The sequence below is a fragment of the Saccharomyces paradoxus genome, chromosome XV (genome assembly GCF_002079055.1).
Source record: "Saccharomyces paradoxus chromosome XV, complete sequence".
Classification (NCBI taxonomy): domain Eukaryota; kingdom Fungi; phylum Ascomycota; class Saccharomycetes; order Saccharomycetales; family Saccharomycetaceae; genus Saccharomyces; species Saccharomyces paradoxus.
This window is the reverse complement of record NC_047501.1, coordinates 87,358-99,748: the sequence shown is the minus strand read 5'-3', so window position 1 is coordinate 99,748 and position 12,391 is coordinate 87,358. Positions and strand designations below refer to the sequence as shown.

The window sequence follows — 12,391 nt, the reverse complement described above, 5'->3', positions numbered from 1 at the left end:
CGTATGGTATCTAGTTTTCTTCTTGTTCCCTCCTCCCCTCAGTTAATATATATCTTTTTCACCGCACTTTAAAGTGGAAATGGTCTCAAAACCAGGGCGGAAGCCGAATCTCGCGGCAACTGCGATGAAAAAAAAAAAACAAACGAATTCGAAAAAGAGGAAAATATGTGCAAGAGAACGTAGATGGAGAAAGGGGTTGGAGTTGACCATTGAAGAAATACAACAGCGAAAAATAAAACCTCATAGAAAATAAATTATGAGCACATCCGCCAGCGGTCCAGAACACGAGTTCGTTAGTAAATTCTTGACATTAGCCACTTTATCTGAACCGAAGTTACCAAAAAGCTACATCAAGCCTTTAAAGGATGTTACTAATCTAGGCGTTCCGTTGCCTACTTTGAAATACAAATATAAACAGAACCATGCCAAAAAGTTAAAACTGCAACAAGATCAGCAAGTTCAAGAGAACGCCGCCGTCCACTTGACCTTGAAGAAAATTCAGGCCCCCAAGTTCTCTATCGAGCATGATTTCAGCCCTTCAGATACCATCTTACAAATAAAACAGCACTTGATGAACGAGGAAAAGGCCTCCCGTTTAAGCGAGATCAAACTGCTTTTGAAGGGCAAAGTCCTGCACGATAATCTGTTCTTGTCGGACTTAAAGATCACCTCTGCCAATTCCACGATTACAGTGATGATTAAGCCGAATCCGACTATATCTAAGGAATCCGAAGCCGCAAAACCTACTAGCTCTCCTGCCCCTACTTCCGCCACTCCACAGGAACTCGTTGTTCCCTGGGACGAAATCGAAACTTTACTGAAGGACAATTTCAAGAACGATCAGTCTGCGGTCAAACAGATCATGGACCGTCTGCAAAAAGGCTGGTCTCTGGCCAAATAAGATTAACATAGTTAGTACGTACATACTTGTTTTTTTACACAGTTACGTCTTTTTCACGATTGCGTTTGTTTATTCTCTTCTTTCTCTTGGGCGGCTACTCGCCTTTTGCCTGTTTCTCGCCATCGCCACATATTCTCTGCCGCGATCAATCTTTTCCTGGGTGATGTTATTTAACGGAACCTTCTTCTTCATCAGCACTTTCTCGAAAATATCATTCGGATTGAGCAACCTTTTTGGAAAGTTTTGAATCACCTGCAAAATCTCCATATCTGCCTCTTCCTGCGTTTTAATCTTGTTCTTCAGTCTTTTGAAAGTTGAGTCAGAGTCATTACTACTACCGAATGTGTACGAAGAGTACTGTCGGAACAGTTTCTGGCTTTTGCTCTCCAAAAACTCGCTTTCGCTTAATTTCAATATCCCCAAAGCTACTTTGAATAAGAAATGAGACTCTTCATAGAATAAGCAGTCCCATATTCTCAGAGTCGTTTCAATAGGCACCACGCCCACAAAACAGCTCATAAACCAACTTGCCGTACATAAGGTCAGGGTAGGCAACCTGCAGAGATACTCTTCACCTGATTTTGGTTCCGACACCTGGTCAGTGCTGCCATTGCCGTTCATATACGATGACTCAATGTGTGACCATATTTCAGGTAAATATTCCCTGATACACAACACTAACACCCCTTGATCTACATTCGCACCCTCTAAATCAGATTCATACACGCCAGGTAAATACTTAGTGGTAATAATAACCAACATCCAAAACGTTTTCTCTTCTTCCATGAACAATAATAGCAGGCCAACAAGAAAATTCATTGATTGGCAATATCCAATAGCCTTATCATAAACAGAAAAAGCCATCAATACTCGACGCAACGATCGGATTATTGCTGGTTCTCCATTCTGGAAGGACTCCTTATGGAAATGTATATTATCAGGAAAAGTTCGATAAAGATCCCTTTCTATAGCTTCCATATCTTTACCGGATACAGCGCCCTTGCGGCAGTCACTTTTCAATCTATCATAAACCCCAATATTAGCGTCTAATTGTTGTTGTCCACCAGCAAAATACCACCACGCATTCCCTCTCCATTCTGCTGGTAAACCTTTTCTAACAAATTTTGACAATTCTTCCGTCCTTGCAGGATATACCAGAGGATTGTCATTGTGGAGTTCAATCCTATTCTTAGACAAATAGTTCTCCCACTTTTTTTTTCTTCTCTCGGTGTATCGACTATATTCAGCCCACCATTTGTCATATTCTTCCTGACTCATGAAATAACCTTTCTTGCTAAATCCATATCTATCAAAATTCTCAGGATCCGCCATGACTAAGCTAGTAAATGCCTTCGCTTTTTCAAGCTCACGTGTTGTCAATATTTCTTTTCGTTCTACTAAAGAACTATCATCTTTTTCATCATCGTCATCGTATAAATCAAGAACGCTATAATTGGCATCGTCTTCACTGAATGATGAAACTGTCTCAAAGACACTTTCGTTCGGTAACAAGGCGGCTTCAGTCGACATACTTGATGGCATTATCATCCTGTCATACCTGAGTTTGCCTTCTGTAATTGTAAAAGTGTGCGAGGCTTCCTTGATTTTGAATTACTTTCGTGTCAAATGTACAAAATACTATCCCTAACTTTTCAAAAATAGTTTGTCTTTATAAAACCATTCGTAAAATGATTGCCTGTCCCCGCTAAAAGTGCTTTTATACTCAGCTTATAGATATGTTTTCCATCCATAAATCAGCCTAACGAATAGCAACACATTCTTTTTCTTTTTTATATTTTCTATTGACATAACGCGAAGCAATCGTATCATTGTTGTTTTTTTTTCTATAAATAAATCAAGAAGAGTAATGTTCCAGATTAAATAAAAATGCAATCAAAATATGAAGCCATATATATATATATATATTTATTATTTCTCATAAATAAAAAAGCTAAATTCTAATGCCACTTTAAGGCTGCTTTGAGCTCCTCAGGACCGCATGCAATTAGCAAAAATTCAAACGTTAATAATTTCCTCACTGATGCTCTTGATTCAACATTCACTCGCAAGCAGGCATCTAAGAACTGTTTGGTTTCCTTTGACACCAACTCTGGATGCCTTAATTTTGGTGAGCCATTATTGGCTATCAAATATAGTGCCTTTAAGGGATCCTCATTCAGATAAGGTGGTTCACCTTCTATCATCTCAATAAGCATTATCCCTAGTGACCAAACGTCGACTTTCTCATCGTAGCCCTTCTGATTCACTATTTCAGGTGCCATCCAATATGGGGTGCCCACCATGGTAGCACGTTTGCTTCTTTTCTCTGTTAGTTCCACACAAAACCCAAAGTCTGTAATTTTTACTAACCCCTGGGAGTTAAGAAGGATATTATCAGATTTTATATCCCGATGAATAATCTTTTTGTTGTGTAAAAACTTCAAACCCTGGCACGTCTCTTTTACTATATATGCCATTTGGTTTTCATTTAACGGCGATGAGTTATTGCCAGTATTGCTCCCCGCGGCTGCATCCAATATATCTGTTAAACAGCCCCCTTCCATGTACTCCATTATCACCCATAACTCTTCGTCATCAATAATATAGGCTTCAAGGAAGTTAACGATATTTTCTTGACGCGAGTCGTTCATCACTAGGAGTTCATTCATGATCAATTGTTTCTTGGGTTGTTCAGATAATCGTATTTGCTTTATAGCCACACTTTCTCCTACGATCCGATGACAATGTGACTTTAAGAATCTCGAATCATTTTCTTGGGGCAGCCTTATTCGCTTTGACAGGTAGACTGCACCGCTTGCTCCTTGACCTGCCTTTTCTACCAGCTGGAAATACGGTCTTGGGTTTACGTCGATGGCAACGGTTTTCATCTTCATTATTATTTCATACGAATCATCATTATCCCTAAGTTCAAGAAGATCCTCCCTGTGCGATTTGATTTTACTATCGTGTCCTTTTGTAGCAGGCGCAGATGGCGCCAGTCGACGGGGTTTCAATGTCGCATTGCTATCATGCCTTCGCAAATGGTTTTGAATAGCTTGCTGTTCTTTCTTTCCTAACTGATTTCTCTGGAGTTCTGCTGTATTTTCTTTACTAGCGTACATTCTGCATTCATCATATAGTTTAGTGTCCACTATGTTAGCAACGCTGCAATTATTATCACCGGATCTCGGGAATGGTTTAAGTTCTGATTGATAGACAGGCAAAATAGAATCTGTTTTGCCTTTGCGAAGAGTCTTACTCACTGATCTCTTGATAGAATTAGTTCTCTTGTTTATAATATACCTTGGCGGACTTTTTAAAGGCTTCAAATCTAGGCTTGTGTTGGGCTGATCATTGAATTGCATAGTATCGAGTCCATTATAGTCTTCATAAAACTGTAATGCTTTAATAACTGCTTTCGAGTTTCTGTTCCAATCATCATAGGTGATTTCTGAGGTTTGTAGTAGTTTGGCCCAACTATCAGGTACTCCAACAAAATTGCCCACTTTTGGGTCGAACCCGACGTGTACTTTATGTGTAAAATTCGTTGGTGATGAAACGCCGCTAAGTAGTGGACATTTGGCAAAAATAGCATCAAGCCAACCATGCAAATCTCGTTCGGTTCTTGTAGAAATGAATATCGATCTTTTAGAATTTGATTCATAAAAGTAGGAGTTTATGGGGGATATGTTCTCTTTTTGATCTGTTGTCCGAAGAATCTCAAAACAATTTTGTTTTAATTGTATCCTGCTAACGTTTGTTATACTAGTCAAAGCCACAGACAAGACTGGTTCCTCATTACACTTATCGCTTTTGTAAAACGCCAAATACGAATCATTCAGTACCAAGTATCTCTTTTGCCATAAGAACGAAAATATTCCATCAACTTTATAAGATATCCATCCTTCCTTTTTTACGCCCTTCATCGAAAGATATTCTTTCGTTCTGCTTATTTGTCGTCGAGTATTTGCTTTACAAAAATTGTACTTATCTTCTAATTAATTCATCGGGAAGACAAGGTATAGGTTTTCATAAAATGAATATTTATTCTCTTACCACAGAGGGTCTCCCCACACAACTTGGTCAGATGAAGGTGTTCTGTTCCTTCATTCTTTTTTTAGTTTACAACAAACCACAACATCCGTGCTAACAACAATAGGAATTATCGCAAACCGATCTTTACCAGATCTGGAAGCGGATAGTAAACATTTCGTGTCTTCCAAGGGGCTGACGAAATCAGGCGTATACGGCAAAAAACAACAGAGTCGTAAGCGTCATCGTTGGCCTTTCAGCAAACTGAAGGGAACCACGCCAAGAAATATCATATGACAATATTCATGGGAAAGTTTAAACTTGCTGGGCACTTTCTTATGCTCTCACTCCAACAAACACTGCGCTGCAAGGAACAAAGATTTGTTGAAGAAACAGTGCGATTGATCAGTAATGGAAAGGTCGGAAAGAAATCTGACCTCGTCCAGGCAAGAAGCTGGGTAGGAGCACTTAATGTGACAGGCTTACCTTCAAATCAATTTATTTTGCGTTACGATCGAGCTAGCGGGCCAGGAGGCCAAAACGTTAATAAGGTAAATAGTAAATGTACTTTAACACTTCCCGGTTTATCAAACTGCACTTGGATCCCTCAGGAAGTGAGAAACATCTTACGCAGCGGTAAGTTTCGATACTACGCTAAAAGCAGCGATTCTATAGTAATTCAATCTGATGAAACCAGATCAAGGGAAACCAACAAATTAAAGTGCGTTAAGAAGTTGGTTCAAGAAATTCAGCAAACGTGCCAATTTCCTAATGAAACCACTGCTGAGACCGCAAAAAAATGGACTAAAATAAAAGAGAAAGCCAACAAAGAGCGACTTCTTGAGAAGAAAGTGCATAGCGATAAAAAGAAGAATAGAGGCAGAATTACATCCAATTACTAATACATAATACGCATATTTAAACATACATTCTATCCAGGTACACAGTCGTGTATACCTCTGTGCATCTATTAAACAGAAAACGCATTCTACATTAAAGGGTATAAGGATTATATCCATCCTCATCATCATCATCTTCGCTGGATATGATGATATGTGTCTCTCCACTTTCCTCCTTTGCTGGTTCAATTTTAGGTTCTGCTTCTATCTTAGCCTTCTTGGTAGGTGGGTTTGTTATTTCATAATCATCATCTGTTGTGGTGGCCGTAGCTGTAGAGGTAGCTGTTTCTTCGGTAAAATCTTCATCGTGAATTATTCTGCTACGTTTTTTATGATAGTTCTCATTTTCAATAATGGCCTTATTCAGTACCAGACCTCTTTCATCCTTGAAATCTCTTGCCTTGCCACGATACTTGATTACATTGCCCAATATACTTTTTCCTAATCGATCTTTAAAAGTTGCTGAATGTAATTCAAAACATCTATTCGTCAACAGATCAAAAGCACCAGCGAATGCTTTTTTGATGTCTCGGATATTAAAAGAGCCTCGACTAATGTTATTTGATTCGTCACCTGGGTCTTGAATGGCCAGTGAAAATGGATTCTTAATAGGCTGAATAGCACTCCATGCAGATTTTGGAAAGTACACTGGATAACCATCTGATGATCCCAATGCAACATCATCGTAACCAAAATTTTTGCCATAAAGTTCAAAAAACTCTATCAGGAGCACACCCAAATTGTCCTTTGGATCTATTTCGTTGGTTATTATACGTGGGTGCATATGCAGAAATGAAAAAACAAGACATATAATACTAAAACCACCGAGACCACCAGTATGCACATTATTTAGTCTTCTTGCGTGTAGAAATTGTTTCACGATAAGAACTAATTCTCGGAGGCCAGGAGTATCGTTTAACCACTCTCTAATCAGCTTTGCAGCTTCGAGACCATTTGTTCTTTCAAACGAAACATCTATGTGGATCCCTGAATGTGGCTCGACAAACTTGATAATTGGAACACGAGCTTTAGCGACAACTTCAACCTCTGTCGCTAGATTTTTTTTTTTCAAATGGCTTGCTAAGGAATACAGGTTATTCCTGCTTTCTTTACCACCAAGCTCGCTAGTTACCACACAATCGATATCGGAGCCAGGCAAATACAAATCGGTGGAGTAAGAACCAAACACATGCAAATCAGCATCTGGCCATAACTGTTTCACGGCTTCTCTTATTGAACTTATGGTCTGATTACGAATTTCAATTTCTTCACGACTTGGTGAAATATACGCAACAAAATCCTTAATTTCAAAGGTTAGCCAGTCCGAAATTTCTTTTTGTTTGGAATGATCATGGTTCAAAATCCATGGATAATCAGTATTAAGGATCTCCTTTTGCTTTTTTTTCTTAACTTCTAATTCTTCTTTCTGTCTCTCTTCTTCCTGTTCGGCTTGTTCATCCTCAGAACTAGCCGAAAGAGAAATGAAATCATCATTATTGGCAAGATCCTTTTCATTCCCGTGGACTGCTAATGAAGGCGTTCTACTTTCTTCAGTGGTCGAGGGAATATCAGTAGGGTTATCAAAATGTCCATCATAGACATCGAATCCTTCGTCATCATCTGATTTATGTTCTAATACAAGAATGCCATCCGCCGTGACATGGTCTTTAAGCGATGTATTTGTCTCTTGATCATTGCGACTAGACACAATTTCTACCCCATTTTCGTCGCTCAAGGATTTAGGCTTCTTTGACTTCCGTACTTTCTTGATTTTCTTGCTCTTTTTCACTTTTCCATTATGCTGTTTCTTAATCTTCTTTGTAGAAGAGGCTGCTATGCTCTTTGCCCCCATATTTTCAAGTATGGTCGTCTTGTTTATTCACACTTTATATAAGTATAACGTTCTGGTCATTTGTTTGAACCGTCGCTTTATAATGAAATTTTAAAGTTTATCTTATGTTATTTTCCTCTTTTTTCTATTTTTTTTCTTTTTCGCACATTTATTTTGGCATCACGTAAAAGAAGCTGAGCGTGAAGACAGTTCCTTCGACCCTTAAGTGGTAATCAAAAGCAAGATACGAAAACTGAATACAAACCTGGATTTTTCACGTCCAAGATTCTTTACTTAAATTCAGTTAGTCATTCAGCTGATTTAATTTCAAGAGCGTAAACTACAGGGCATAATATATATATATATATGTATATGTATACGTATACAATTGTTGTTGGCTGACTTCTGAGTGTTTTGGGATATTATTAGAGATTATTGTTACAGATACAACCCACTTTGAAGGAAAGTCCAATTATTAAATCATTAAGAAAAGTAGAAGTTTTACAAGGAGTTTGAGATAAAAGCAATGACACAAGAAACAAATATCACTTCAAAGTTTCTGGAATATGAGAACTATGACACAACCAACCAATAGGCTGTTTAACCTTCTGTTTATCATTAACATATCTTGAGTTTTCTAGAATTTCAACAACATAATTCAATGAATACCCACGATTAAGGCCAGTTTGAATGGCTTTCCAAAGAACTTTTCTTCTCGAATATCTCTTATTCACCGCTGGGTCTCGCCTCCATGCTGTTTGATAGAGAGCTTCCATTTTTCTTATGGAAGGCTGCCCGTTAACACCTTCTGTATACTCCTTCCAAACCTCCATCACTGAATGTGGTGACTTGATGAATTCGAATGGCCTTGTGCAAACTATGCGTTTCCTTTTGAGTCCCGTTTTAGTCTCGTACTGCTCCTCTTCAAATGTCGGAACGCTGTCTTGTACATTTGGTTCCACCGCATTTTCACGATTAGGAGAAATTTTCTGCAGATTGGGAGACTGCCGTGATTGTGAAGAAGTGCTACTTATGTATAAACCTTGACTTTGGTCACCATCATTGTTAGGCGGATTTGCTGAATACTCTTCCAAGGATGGGACCAAATTGGGATTATAATTTTGAGGTTTGTTGAACCGAGTGTCCACTGACGGGTTAGTGCTATTTTCTTGGGTTATTGGATTCGAGCTGTTAGCTTGTTGTTGACCCTTATCATTTTCTTGTGAATTTCCATTCAAGATGTCCTCGAACAGTGTTTCGTTACTGACGGCTCCTTCATTTTGCGGATGAGCAGTTTCATCATTATTCATAGATACTGAACTATAGTTTCTCTGAGCTCCTGGTGCCGTAGCTCCATCAGTAAAGCCTTGTGGGTCAAGAGTCTGGCTTAAGGATATTGACGTAGCAGACACCCCATGCAACGTTCCACTTAGTTTCTCACTAAGAATCTCAGCGTGGCGTTGTTGGTCATTCAGTAGTGTTGATAAAAACGCGGTCAGTTCGTTGATTTGTTGCTGTTGGGAGTTTACCACCACATCGTATTTTTTGAAGTGAAGGTCGAGGCGGTTACTTAACGCGTGAAATATACCCTCAAACATCGACATACGCCTTTCTAACTCTGCAACGCGGTTGGTTAACATTGCCTCATTCTCATTTAGGTTTGAGGCCCCCATGTGCTGGTTATTTGCCATTTCGATGCCTACTTTGAGTTTTCTCCTTTTCTGATTTCGTTTTTCTTTTTTTATAAGCAAGGGGATTTGGATAATGGATCAGAACGCTTTACCCTCAAGCAATTATTACCTGTTAACAGATTATGATTGATAGCAACCATAACTAACAACACATTGTATTATACATTTTCATATCCTTTCACATATCCTTATTATCTTGAAGTTCTCTAGAAAAAGCATCACTATAAACGAAATCTTCGAACGGCTTTTACAAAGAAGCTATCTTATGTAAGTGGAGGTTCAAAATCTTAAAATCGACACGAACGTGTCTGCTCGATATTCTATATCAAATTATTAGACGCCAGTTTTGTCAGCTCCAGGTACTTGTTGGAAAACTTCATATACGATGGTAGAAATGTATCTTCATTCGACTGATTGTTTACTCTAGGCAATTTTACTGTCTCCCTAGATTTTCTTAATGTATTAAAAAAATCTTTGGAGGATTTGGTTCTTATCCTTGTTGGGTTATTATAAATCGCGACGTCATTGACGTACTCAAAATCTATCAGCCTGGCCTTTTCCGCAGATTCCTCATTTTTGGGGGAGATCGTTAGACGAAATTCTTCTTTGGAACATCTCGGTAGCATGACTTTATTCTCGTCTCCGAAATAGACCAAATCATTTGTTAAATCTAACTTAAAGTACACAACCGATCTATCTTTCATTATTGACCTCATTAAGATTGTAAGCAAATCATCTCTCGTCATTTGATTATCATCACTTATTTGCAGCATACTTATAATGTCATTTATGGAGATGCAAGAGTATAGTCGTGCAATTCTCCTCCATAACTTTAATGTTTGGGCCAGATAGTAGATATCTTGAATAATACCATTTAATACCATGGATAATTCAGGAATAAGAGATATATTTGCATTCAGCTGTCTTAATTCTAAGCGTTCAAAGCATTTGTAGACAGCTTCTAATACTTTAACAATAGGGCTACCTAAGGCAATCTTCACTTGTTCAAAGCCAAAGGGATTAATCTTATCTGAACTGATTGCTTCTAGAATCATGCTTGTAAAAATGAAACCGCTAAGCACGAACTTGTGAAAAAAAGAAGTAATATCTCTCTCCCGGAGTTTCCCCATCTCTTCCAGGTGTTTCAAGATGTAGAGAAACATATTTTTCAGTTCTTCTTTTCGATCATAATATTTCATCAATGCAAAGGATAAATCATTCTCTGAATCAGAATCTAAAATCCGTACCGCCTTAGAGGTATTCAATACTACCATCAGACCAGATTCTTGTGAAAAAGTAAGCGACTTAGATATCATCATTTCAAAGAAGTCAATGCACTTCTTAAACAACCTTCTATTGTTTATTCGAGCAGTTTTCATGAACTCCAATATGGAATATTGCAGCAGCATAGATACACTTTCTAAATCATTATTCTCCTCAAAAGAAGCGTATTCATTATCTTGCACGATATTCTGTATTTGGGAAGAAATTTCTGGGATGAATACATCCCCCGTGGTCAACCTTCGATGCCAAACAACGGCAATAAACATCTTCTTTTTGATTTTACGCTGAAGATTTTGCAGTTTATAATCCTTGCCAGATTTTTTTAATATCCATTGAAATTGATCCATGAAATTTTTCTGAAACTCCATTTTGCAGATCATATTCTCCTTATCAACCTTCTCAATGTCGAACAAAAACACTCTTTCCCACTTGGGTGCCAGTACTTCAAAAGTATCTGAAAGTAGTTCAAATATACTTCCATCGATTTGAAAGTTTATCCTTTGTAAAAAGACCGACATAGTTGCTGTGTCTTCTAAAACTTGTAGGGCTAAATCCTGGGCACCGCTTTTCTGAAAATAGAGCTGTAGGGCTCTTAAACGTAATATTTCATTAAGCGACTTGAATTTCCACGCCATGAGCCTTTCTATACCTCCATCAGATGAAAACTCTTCCGTGTAATATACCTTCAAAAATGAATCGCGAGCTTCTTTATATCGTTCGTCCTCTTTGAGGGTTTTTCCTTGCTCAAAAAGTTTTTCACAAATATCCTCTACTTTGTCATCTTTCTCGAATGTCCCTCGCACATGTTGCTTATGTTGTCTCCCCCCTCGATCTTGATCATCCCGACTCTTGTCTTCATTCAATTGAACAATTTGTTCGGCTTCATCATCGGTTTCTTCTTCCATTTCAATGGACTCCATGCCTTCATCATCCGATAGCATGAAGTCGTCATAATTGTTATCTTCATCAGACATTTTGGGCTTAGTGAACCTTTTTGCCTTTTTTTTACCGCGTTAACCTTTCAACAGTTGATTAGTCGAAGAGATCACAAACAATTGATCCAGCTCCCCTTATAATATTTTTCAGCGAGGACTAGGTAAATTTCTTCAAAAACGAGCAGCTCAGTAGGCAAACGAAAAAAAAACTTGTTAACCTGACATTAATAACTACAAAATATTTTCGCCAGTGTTATCATATACGGGCCAATACTCTCATACATGCACAACTGTTTTACTCAATATATATTTAGTGTGTATTAAGAGATATGATTTGAAAAAGCTAAAAAAGTAAGTTTGTGCAACTTTGTTGTCATTAAATAAAACTCTAATCTTAACTCCAACATTCCTGTAATGTAATTCGGAAATGTAAGATCAATGTCACTACTCTCGAGGAATCATTTTTAAAACAGGTAACCTAAAAGAAATTGTTCTTTCGCATAATAGACGAAATTCTAGTCGCGCACAAAGCGAAATTTATAAAGAATTTTCTAGGATATATGGATTTGAGTTATTCAGAAACTGGCTAGTTTTACAGTCATTTTTGGTAATATTTTATGGGTTATAAACCACCCAGAAACGGCACAATCGCCCACCCCCCAGTACGATCTTCCAATCCATCAATAAGAAAAAAACTCAAACCTCCAGCGGGTAGTCAATGTATCATAAACGACTTTTGTAATGAGCTATATATGACCACGTGAAAACGCTAAGAAAAGATGGTTAGGCGCAAGATCAGTGGTATAAAAATACCTATG

At 38.1% G+C, this 12,391-nt stretch overlaps 7 protein-coding genes across 7 annotated transcripts; 2 read left to right on the top strand and 5 right to left on the bottom strand.

The window, feature by feature from the left end:
• Positions 1-256: 256 nt before the first annotated feature.
• On the top strand, positions 257-901 carry MDY2 (Mdy2p; the record flags this gene model as incomplete). The annotated part of the gene is made up of 1 exon (XM_033913157.1): positions 257-901. The coding sequence occupies one exon, from the start codon at positions 257-259 to the stop codon at positions 899-901; it is 645 nt and encodes a 214-aa protein (XP_033769048.1).
• A 69-nt stretch (positions 902-970) lies between these two features.
• Positions 971-2,449, bottom strand: MSB4 (Rab GTPase-activating protein MSB4; the record flags this gene model as incomplete). The annotated part of the gene is made up of 1 exon (XM_033913156.1): positions 971-2,449. The coding sequence occupies one exon, from the start codon at positions 2,447-2,449 to the stop codon at positions 971-973; it is 1,479 nt and encodes a 492-aa protein (XP_033769047.1).
• A 410-nt stretch (positions 2,450-2,859) lies between these two features.
• SKM1 (putative serine/threonine protein kinase SKM1) lies at positions 2,860-4,827 on the bottom strand (the record flags this gene model as incomplete). The annotated part of the gene is made up of 1 exon (XM_033913155.1): positions 2,860-4,827. One exon carries the CDS (start codon positions 4,825-4,827, stop codon positions 2,860-2,862), a length of 1,968 nt encoding a protein of 655 aa, XP_033769046.1.
• A 399-nt stretch (positions 4,828-5,226) lies between these two features.
• Positions 5,227-5,835, top strand: PTH4 (Pth4p; the record flags this gene model as incomplete). The annotated part of the gene is made up of 1 exon (XM_033913154.1): positions 5,227-5,835. One exon carries the CDS (start codon positions 5,227-5,229, stop codon positions 5,833-5,835), a length of 609 nt encoding a protein of 202 aa, XP_033769045.1.
• Positions 5,836-5,926: 91 nt separating this feature from the next.
• PAP2 (non-canonical poly(A) polymerase PAP2) lies at positions 5,927-7,684 on the bottom strand (the record flags this gene model as incomplete). Its single annotated transcript, XM_033913153.1, has 1 exon — positions 5,927-7,684. One exon carries the CDS (start codon positions 7,682-7,684, stop codon positions 5,927-5,929), a length of 1,758 nt encoding a protein of 585 aa, XP_033769044.1.
• A 524-nt stretch (positions 7,685-8,208) lies between these two features.
• MSN1 (Msn1p) lies at positions 8,209-9,354 on the bottom strand (the record flags this gene model as incomplete). Its single annotated transcript, XM_033913152.1, has 1 exon — positions 8,209-9,354. One exon carries the CDS (start codon positions 9,352-9,354, stop codon positions 8,209-8,211), a length of 1,146 nt encoding a protein of 381 aa, XP_033769043.1.
• A 320-nt stretch (positions 9,355-9,674) lies between these two features.
• RRI2 (Rri2p) lies at positions 9,675-11,612 on the bottom strand (the record flags this gene model as incomplete). Its single annotated transcript, XM_033913151.1, has 1 exon — positions 9,675-11,612. The coding sequence occupies one exon, from the start codon at positions 11,610-11,612 to the stop codon at positions 9,675-9,677; it is 1,938 nt and encodes a 645-aa protein (XP_033769042.1).
• Positions 11,613-12,391: the final 779 nt, after the last annotated feature.